The 10,000-nt window shown below is 55.3% G+C and overlaps 2 protein-coding genes across 2 annotated transcripts in view; one reads left to right on the plus strand and one right to left on the minus strand.

Moving 5' to 3' along the window:
- LOC127929399 (cysteine-rich, acidic integral membrane protein-like) overlaps window positions 1–1,899 on the minus strand; it is a 48,580-nt gene extending 46,681 nt beyond the window's left edge. Inside the window, exon 1 of the mRNA XM_052517353.1 lies at window positions 1,803–1,899. Coding sequence (XP_052373313.1) covers window positions 1,803–1,899 — 97 coding nt within the window. The remainder of the gene's footprint in view (window positions 1–1,802) is intronic.
- The window catches only part of hecw2b (HECT, C2 and WW domain containing E3 ubiquitin protein ligase 2b), a 127,383-nt gene that overhangs the window by 54,915 nt on the left and 62,468 nt on the right, over window positions 1–10,000 (plus strand). Inside the window, 1 exon segment of the mRNA XM_052517366.1 lies at window positions 909–2,446. Within this exon segment, the coding sequence (XP_052373326.1) occupies window positions 2,077–2,446 (370 nt within the window). The 5' untranslated portion in view covers window positions 909–2,076.

Consider the following 10,000-nt stretch of genomic DNA (forward strand, 5'->3'; position numbering starts at 1 on the left):
GTTGATCTAAAACACTGTGTTAACAGGAAGGGAGGTTGATCTAAAGCACTGTGTTAACAGGGAGGGAGGTTGATCTAAAACACTGTGTTAACAGGGAGGGAGGTTGAACTGAAACACTGTGTTAACAGGGGAGTGATACAACGTGGGTTTTCTCCAGTGGGTCCCTCCCTCATCACCCATTGGCTGCCTGTTACAGTGAAGTCACAACCTGTGGTTTGTCTGCTGTTGCTATTGGGGAAACTGGAACAACAGCCCTCAACCGAGTAAATACATGTCCAATATTTATTTGAGTGGAAGATCAGTTCTGTATATGCCTTTGGTCACTGTAGCTACTGTTTTCAGGTGAAACAGCGGCCGTTGATTAGGAAGCTGGGGGTAGCTTGTTCTGTTCTAAATCAAGTGTAATGGAGGCCGTTGATTAGGAAGCTGGGGGTAGCTTGTTCTGTTCCAAATCAAGTGTTAGTAGGGCGGCCGTTGATTAGGAAGCTGGGGGTAGCTTGTTCTGTTCCAAATCAAGTGTAATGGAGGCCGTTGATTAGGAAGCTGGGGGTAGCTTGTTCTGTTCCAAATCAAGTGTTAGTAGGGCTGCCGTTGATTAGGAAGCTGGGGGTAGCTTGTTCTGTTCCAAATCAAGTGTAATGGAGGCCGTTGATTAGGAAGCTGGGGGTAGCTTGTTCTGTTCCAAATCAAGTGTAATGGAGGCCGTTGATTAGGAAGCTGGGGGTAGCTTGTTCTGTTCCAAATCAAGTGTAATGGAGGCCGTTGCAATGATGGTGATCAAGTCTGATAAACAGCTTCTGTTGTTCCTGTCATTCTCCTGTCATTGGTTGATCCTGGGCGTTATGCTGTATCTCTGACGTCCCCTCCTACTTTCTCCCCCTCCCTCTCTGTCTCTCTTTCTCTCACAGGTGTCCAGCCTCCCTTCATCACCTCCACCACCACCTCAGGCCTGCAGTCTCCCTCTCTCCCCCCTCTCACCCCATTCTGTCCCCCCTGGAAGAGGACAACATCCTACCCCAGACCACCCTAGTTCCAACTAGACTACAATCCAACATCCTTCCACTCCACCCCTTCCCAAACAGACGAGGGGGAGAGAGGAGCTTCGCCCCCCCTCATCCCCTCCCCCTCCCAACATGCAGCCTCAGGGCCTGTATGTAAGAGTCATGGTACAGCCCATCCCTAGATTGAAATCTTGAACCACTCCAGTTGTACTTTACTGAGTAATGAAGTGAAGCTAAATGTTCTGATGTGAAACTGGGCTGGACCAGCGCTGAACGGACAGGAGAGAACAGGATGTGACCTCAGCATCAGCCCACCTCACTTCCTGTTCATCTCAACTAATAGTAAGACTGGATCACAGGCCTCAAATTCCACAATCACTCAATCAATCAATCTTTATTTATAAAAGCCTTATTACAGCAACATTTCTCACAAAGTGCTTTACGGTAGTCACCTTAGTAAACCTATTTCTGACTTCCAGAGAGCAGGCAGCGGCACAGTGTCAAGGGAAAACCTCCTTACAAGTGGAGATGTGTTAGCTAACCTCTGACCTCTGACCTGTGTCTGGGCTTGGCTGCTTGTTGGATCCAGGCTGTAGTATTGAAATTAGTGGCTTCTACTGACCGTAGCTAGGGCGTCAGCTTCTAGAATGTTCTATTAGGTTCTAGTACGTTCTAATAGGATCTAGTATGTTCTGTTATGTTCTATTAGATTATAATATGTTCTCTTAGGTTCTAGAATGCTCTATTAGGTTCTAGTATGTTCTATTAGGTTCTAGTAGGCTCTACCAGGCTGTCTCTGACCCTGTGCTGTGGCCTCCTGGCCTGTGGCCCTCCTCTCTGGCTCTAGCTTTGGGCGAGGCCCACGGTTCTTCCCCCTCCCCTGCTCAACCTCCACCATTCGCCCCTCCCTCGCCACGGCTGTCCTCCCCCCCCCCCCCCCCCCCACCCCCACCCTTCCTCCCCCTCCCATCACCACCACTCCCCCCATCATCACTATCACCCCCACCCCTCTCAACCCCCATCTCACCTCCCATCTCACCCCCAATCCCCTCCTCCCTCCTCCCCTGTGGTCACCATGACGACCACTCCCACTGCTCGTGAGCATCTCCTGGTGGTGAGGAGGCGCAACCCCCACATGCGTTACACTCTCAGCCCTGAAAACCTGCGCTCCCTCTCAGCCCAGGGCGGTGATGGCATTGGCCCTAGGGGTCACGGCGGGGAAAGGTCAGCTGGTGAACGGTCAGGGGTCGGAGGTCATGGAGAGAGTCATGGCGGCGGGCTACAAAGGGCCAATAGCGACACGGACCTGGTGACCTCGGAGAGCAGGTCGTCGCTGACTGCGTCGACATACGAGTTCACGATGGGGCGAGGCCAAAACCTGGTCATCAACTGGGACATCAAGGAGGAAGTGGACGCCACGGACTGGATCGGACTCTACCACATCGGTGAGACACAGGGGGAGGACTAGACCATCTTCAGAGGAAGAAGGGTTGGGGGTCAAGTTGTGTCAAGTTTTCCTTTATTGTCCCATTCCCAGGAAGTTGGACATTCATTTAGTTACTTCACATTTTAAAAACACACAAATCAATCATAGAACAAGATCCTCAATGGAGACCAAGGACGGGGGAAGAGAGGAGGGAGGGAGATAGGAAGAGAGGAGGCGGGAGGTAGGATGAGAGGGAGGAGGAGGGGGAGGTAGGATGAGAGGGAGGACGAGTGGGGAGGGAGGGAGATAGGGAGGGAGGGGGATAGGATGAGAGGGAGGAGGGGGAGGGAGGTAGGATGAGAGGGAGGACGAGAGGGGAGGGAGGGAGATAGGAAGAGAGGGGGCGGGAGGTAGGATGAGAGGGAGGACGAGAGGGGAGGGAGGGAGGTAGGAAGAGAGGGGCGGGAGGTAGGATGAGAGGGAGGACGAGAGGGGAGGGAGGGAGGTAGGAAGAGAGGGGGGACGAGAGGGGAGGGAGGAGGTAGGAAGAGAGGGGGACGAGAGGGGAGGGAGGGAGGTAGGGGAGGGAGGACGAGAGGGGAGGGAGGGAGGTAGGAAGAGGGGCGGGAGGTAGGATGAGAGGGAGGACGAGAGGGGAGGGAGGGAGGTAGGAAGAGAGGGGGACGAGAGGTAGGATGGGAGGGAGGACGAAAGAGGGGGGAGGGAGGTAGGAAGAGAGGGAGGGAGGTAGGATGAGAGGGAGGACGAGAGGGGAGGGAGGGAGGTAGGATGAGAGGGAGGACGAGAGGGGAGGGAGGGAGGTAGGATGAGAGGGAGGACGAGAGGGGAGGGAGGGAGGTAGGATGAGAGGGAGGACGAGAGGGGAGGGAGGGAGGTAGGAGGAGAGGGAGGACGAGAGGGGAGGGAGGGAGGTAGGAAGAGAGGGGGCGGGAGGTAGGATGAGAGGGAGGACGAGAGGGGAGGGAGGGAGGTAGGAAGAGAGGGAGGACGAGAGGGGGCGGGGGGAGGTAGGATGAGAGGGGGACGGGAGGGAGGGAGGGAGGGAGGAAGAGAGGGGGCGGGAGGGAGGTAGGATGAGAGGGAGGAAGAGAGGGGGGGAGGGAGGGAGGTAGGAAGAGAGGGGCGGGAGGTAGGATGAGAGGGAGGACGAGAGGGGAGGGAGGGAGGTAGGAAGAGAGGGGGCGGGAGGTAGGATGAGAGGGAGGACGAGAGGGGAGGGAGGGAGGTAGGAAGAGAGGGGGCGGGAGGTAGGAAGAGAGGGGGCGGGGGAGGGAGGTAGGATGAGAGGGAGGAAGAGAGGGGGAGGGAGGGAGGTAGGAAGAGGGGGGGAGGTAGGATGAGAGGGAGGAAGAGAGGGGAGGGAGGGAGGGAGGAAAGAGGGGGCGGGAGGTAGGATGAGAGGGAGGGGGCGGGAGGGAGGTAGGATGAGAGGGAGGAAGAGAGGGGAGGGAGGTAGGAAGAGAGGGAGCGGGAAGTAGGATGGGAGGGGGGAAGGGAGGTAGGGGGGAGGGGGAGGATGGGGAAGGGAGGAAGAGAGGGGGAGGATGGGGAAGGGAGGTAGGGTGTGAGGGGGGGATGGGTAGGGGAGGTGGGAGGATGAGAGGGAAGAAGAGATGGGGAGGATGGGGAAGGGAGGTAGGGTGAGAGGGGGAGGAGGGGGAAGGGAGGTAGGGTGAGAGGGGGAGGATGGGGAAGGGAGGTAGGGTGAGAGGGGGAGGATGGGGAAGGGAAGAGGGTGAGAGGGGGAGGATGGGGAAGGGGTAGGGTGAGAGGGGGAGGATGGGGAAGGGGAGGTAGGGTGAGAGGGGGAGGATGGACAAGGGAGGTAGGGTGAGATGGGGAGGATGGATAAGGGAAGTAGGGTGAGAGGGGGAGGATGGGGAAGGGAGGAGGGTGAGAGGGGGAGGATGGGGAAGGGAGGTAGGGTGAGATGGGGAGGATGGACAAGGGAGGTAGGGTGAGATGGGGAGGATGGACAAGGGAGGTAGGGTGAGATGGGGAGGATGGATAAGGGAGGTAGGGTGAGATGGGGAGGATGGGGAAGGACAGGAGAGGAGAGGAAGAGGAGGCAAGGACAGGAGAGGAGAGGAGGGGAAGAGGAGGAACGGACAGGAGAGGAGAGGATAGGAGGGGAAGAGGAGGCAAGGACAGGAGAGGAGGGGAGGGAAGAACAGGAGAGGAGAAGAAGGGGAGGGAAGAACAGGAGAGGAGAAGGAGGGGAAGAGGAGGGAAGGACAGGAGAGGAGGGGAGGGGAGGGGAAGAGGAGGGAAGGACAGGGAGGAGGGAGGGGAAGAGGAGGGAAGGACAGGAGAGAAGGGGAGGGGAAGAGGCGGGGAGGGGAAGATTAGGAAAGGAGAGGAGAGGAGGGGAGGGGAAGAGGAGGGGAAGAGGAGGCAGGGACAGGAGGGGAGAGGAGGAGGGGAAGAGGAGGCAAGGACAGGAGGGGAGAGGAGAAGGGGAAGAGGAGGCAAGGACAGGAGGGGAGAGGAGAAGGGGAAGAGGAGGCAAGGACAGGAGGGGAGAGGAGGAGGAGGGGAAGAGGAGGCAAGGACAGGAGGGGAGAGGAGGAGAAGGGGAAGAGGAGGCAAGGACAGGAGGGGAGAGGAGGGGAGAGGAAGAGGAGGCAAGGACAGGAGAGGAGGGGAGGGAAGAACAGGAGAGGAGAAGGAGGGGAGGGAAGAACAGGAAAGGAGGCGAGGGGAAGAGGAGGGAGGGAAGGACAGGAGAGGAGGGGAGGAAAGGACAGGAGAGGAGGGGAGGCGAAGAGGAGGGAAGGACAGGAGAGGAGGGGAGGGGAAGATTAGGAAAGGAGAGGAGAGAAGAGGAGGGGAAGAGGAGGGAAGGAGAGGAGGAGATTGGAAGAGGGAAGGACAGGAGAGGAGGGGAGGGGAAGAGGAGGGACGGACAGGAGAGGAGAGGATAGGAGGGGAAGAGGAGGCCAGGACAGGAAGGGAGAGGAGGAGGGGAAGAGGAGGCAAGGACAGGAGAGGAGAGGAGAGGAGGAGGGGAAGAGGAGGCAAGGACAGGAGAGGGAGAGGAAGAGGAGGCAAGGACAGGAGAGGAGAGGAGGGGAGAGGAGGGACGGACAGGAGAGGAGAGGATAGGAGGGGAGGAGGAGGCAAGGACAGGAGGGGAGAGGAGGGGAGGGGAAGAGGAGGGACGGACAGGAGAGGAGAGGAGAGGAGAGGAGAGGAGAGGAGAGGGGGAGAGGAGGAGGAGGGACGGACAGGAGAGGAGAGGAGAGGAGGGACGGAGAGGAGAGGAGGAGGAGGGGAAGAGGAGGGACGGACAGGAGAGGAGAGGAGGAGAAGGGGAGGGGGAAGAGGAGGAACGGACAGGAGAGGAGAGGAGAGGAGGAGGAGGGGAAGAGGAGGGACAGACAGGAGAGGAGAAGAGGAGGAGGGGAAGAGGAGGCAAGGACAGGAGAGGAGAGGAAGAGGAGGCAAGGACAGGAGGGGGAGAGGAGGAGGAGGGGAAGAGGAGGCAAGGACAGGAGGGGAGAGGAGGAGGAGGGGAAGAGGAGGCAAGGACAGGAGAAGAGAGGAGGAGGAGGGGAAGAGGAGGCAAGGACAGGAGAGGAGGGGAGGGGAAGAGGAGGAAAGGACAGGAGAGGAGGGGAGGGGAAGAGGAGGAAAGGAGAGGAGGGGAGGGGAGGGGAAGAGGAGGGAAGGACAGGAGAGGAGGAGAGGGGAAGAGGAGGGAAGGACAGTAGAGGAGAGGAGAAGAGGGGATGGGGGACGGTCCTTCTGAAGCTCAGGAGAGCATGGCGCTTGGAAGAGGGTAGTGGGGAAGGAGTAGAATGTATGCACACAGGAGTAAGAGGGGATAAAAGCGGCTAAATGGCATATATTATTGTGCGGAGCCATTTGATTAGCTGTTCAGGAGTCTTATGGCCTGGGGGTAGAAGCTGTTAAGAAGCCTTTTGGACCTGAACTTGGCACTCTGGTGCCGCTTGCCGTGTGGTGGAAGAGAGAACAGTCTGGCTGAAAGAGAGAACTGAGGTGGCTGGAGTCCTTCCTCTAACACCGCCTGATATAGAGGTCCCGTATGGCAGGAGGCTTGGCCCCAGTTTCTGGGATAATGGTGTTGGTGTTGGTGGTGTTGGTGTTGATGTGAGCAATGACCTGCCTTGTTTTCCACATTCTGTTACTTTACAGCCTTATTCTAAAATTGATTCAAAAGTTTTTTCCCCGTCAATCTACACACAATACCCCATAATAACAAAGCAAAAACAGGTTTTAAGAAATGTTTGCAAATGTATTAAAAATGAAAAACGAATGTCACATTTACATAAGTATTCAGACCCTTTACTCTGTACTTTGTTGAAGCACCTTTGGCAGTGATTACAGCCTCGAGTCTTCTTGGGTATGACTCTAAAAGCTTGGCACACCTGTATTTGGTAAGTTTCTCCCATTCTTCTCTGCAGATCCTCTCGAGTTCTATCAGATTGGTTGGGGAGTGTTGCTGCACAGCTATTTTCAGGTCTCTCCAGAGATGTTCGCTCAGGTTCAAGTCCGCGCTCTGGCTGGGCTACTCAAGGACATTCAGAGACTTGTCCTGAAGGCACACCTGCGTTGTCTTGGCTGTGCTTAGGGTCATTGTTCTGTTGGAAGGTGAACCTTCGGGCGAAGGTCTCAGGTCCTGAGCACGCTGGAGCAGGTTTTCAATGAGGAGCTCTCTGTACTTTGCTCCGTTCATCTTTCCCTCGATCCTAACTAATCTCCCAGTCCCTGCTGCTGAAAAACATCCCCACTACATGATGCTGCCACCTCCATGCTTCACCGTAGGGATGGTGCCAGGTTTCTTCCAGACATGATGCTGCCACCTCCATGCTTCACCGTAGGGATGGTGCCAGGTTTCTTCCAGACATGATGCTGCCACCACCATGCTTCACCGTAGGGATGGTGCCAGGTTTCTTCCAGACATGATGCTGCCACCACCATGTTTCACCGTAGGGATGGTGCCAGGTTTCTTCCAGACGTGATACTTGGCTTTCAGGCCAAAAAGTTAAATCTTGGTTTCATCAGACCAGAGAATCTTGTTTCTCGTGGTCTGAGTCCTTTTAGGTGCTTTTTGGCAAACTGTAAGCGGGCTATCGTGCATTTTACTGAGGAGTGGCCACTCTATCATTAAGGCCTGATTGGTGGAGTGCTGCAGAGATTGTTATCCTTCTGGAAGGTTCTCCCATCTCCACAGAGGACCTATGGAGCTCTGTCAGAGTGACCATTGGGTTCTTGGTCACCTCCCTGACCAAGGCCCTTCTCCCCAATGGCTCAGTTTGGCCGGGCGGCCAGCTCTAGGAAGAGTCTTGGTGGTTCCAAACATCTTCCATTTAAGAAGGATGTAGGCCACTGTGTTCTTGCTGCAGAAATATTTTGGTACCCTTCCCCAGATATGTGCCGCTACACAATCCTGTCTCGGAGCTCTACGGACAATTCCTTCCACCTCATGGTTTGATTTTCAGTCTGACATGCACAGTCAACTGTGGGACCTTATATAGACAGGTGTGTGCCTTTCTGCCTGGACTTTTGGACAATAGTGAGTAGTGGTCTTCTGTACATCCTGGACAATAGTGGACTTCTGTACATCCTGGACAATAGTGGTCTTCTGTACATCCTGGACAATAGTGGTCTTCTGTACATACTGGACAATAGTGAATAGTGGTCTTCTGTACATCCTGGACAGTAGTGAATAGTGGACTTCTGTACATCCTGGGCAGTAGTGAATAGTGGACTTCTGTACATCCTGGACAATAGTGGACTTCTGTACATCCTGGACAATAGTGGACTTCTGTACATCCTGGACAATAGTGGACTTCTGTACATCATGGACAATAGTGAATAGTGTACTTCTGTACATCCTGGGCAGTAGTGAATAGTGGACTTCTGTACATCCTGGGCAGTAGTGAATAGTGGACTTCTGTACATCCTGGACAATAGAGGACTTCTGTACATCCTGGGCAGTAGTGAATAGTGGACTTCTGTACATCCTGGGCAGTAGTGAATAATGGTATCAGCTTCAGTTCTTTATCTTCTCATTATCATCAGCCTGCTATCAGAGGGCACTTACTGACACACACACACACACACACACACACACACACACACACACACACACACACACACACACACACACACACACACACACACACACACACACACACACACACACACACACACACTCATACACACATCCTGAACATCCTGAACACTATAGTGTCAGCAGCAGCCAGTAGAGAGAGTGATGGCCAGTGAAAGGAGATCCATCCACTCTCTACACCAGGCTATGTGTGTGGAGGTATTGACCGGGGGGGGACCTGAGATGTGTCCCCCAGAGAGATGCATCATTCTGGCCCTGGGCCATCCATCCCTGCCCTGGAGCCAACACGGCTCCATTACTGGCACCTACCGTCTGCCCTGCCTCCCCTCTCTCTCTCCTTCATCACTCCATCCTCCTCTCTCTCTCTCCTTCATCACTCCATCCTCCCCTCTCTCTCCTTCATCACTCCATCCTCCTCTCTCTAACTCCTCCATCACTCCATCCTCCTCTCTCTCATCTCCTTCATCACTCCATCCTCCTCTCTCTCCCTCCACTCCTCCATCCTCCTCCATCCTCCTCTCTCTCCTCCTTCATCACTCCATCCTCCTCTCTCTCTCATCCCTCCATCACTCCATCCTCCCCTCTCATCTCTCCTTCATCCTCCATCCTCCCCTCTCTCTCATCTCCTCCATCTCCTCCTCTCCTCTCCTCCATCCTCCATCCCCTCTCTCTCTCTTCATCACTCCATCCTCCCCTCTCTCATCTCCTCCCACTCATCCTCTCTCTAAACCCTCCATCCATCCTCCCCTCTCTCTCTCCTTCATCACTCCATCCTCCTCTCTCTCTCATCTCCTCCATCACTCCATCCTCCCCTCTCTCTCTCCTTCATCACTCCATCCTCCCCTCTCTCTCTCCTTCATCACTCCATCCTCCTCTCTCTCATCTCCTCCATCCTCCTCTCTCTAACTCCTCCATCACTCCATCCTCCTCTCTCTCCACTCCTCTACTCAATCACTCCATCCTCCTCTCTCTCCCCCTCCATCACTCCATCCTCCTCTCTCTAACCCCTCCATCACTCCATCCTCCGCTCTTTCCCTCTCCATCACTCATCCTCCTCTCCTCCATCACTCCATCCTCCTCTCTCTAACCCCTCCATCACTCCATCCTCCGCTCTTTCCCTCTCCATCACTCATCTTCCTCTCCTCCATCACTCCATCCTCCTCTCTCTCACCCCTCCATCACTCCATCCTCCTCTCTCTAACCCCTCCATCACTCCATCCTCCGCTCTTTCCCTCTCCATCACTCATCTTCCTCTCCTCCATCACTCCATCCTCCCTCTCCTCCATCACTCCATCCTCTGGGGAGGCAGTGTGAACATAGTGCTGGTGTGTCATCATAGTGGTCTCATAGTGGCTGATGTCACTTGCCACCCTGGCCTGGATCCTGTCCAGATGTTATTGATTGTGACATGGTGTGAGTTGAGTTGTGGCTCTGAGGGGGGGACTGGGTGAA

This window comes from Oncorhynchus keta, unplaced genomic scaffold (genome assembly GCF_023373465.1).
Source record: "Oncorhynchus keta strain PuntledgeMale-10-30-2019 unplaced genomic scaffold, Oket_V2 Un_scaffold_714_pilon_pilon, whole genome shotgun sequence".
Classification (NCBI taxonomy): domain Eukaryota; kingdom Metazoa; phylum Chordata; class Actinopteri; order Salmoniformes; family Salmonidae; genus Oncorhynchus; species Oncorhynchus keta.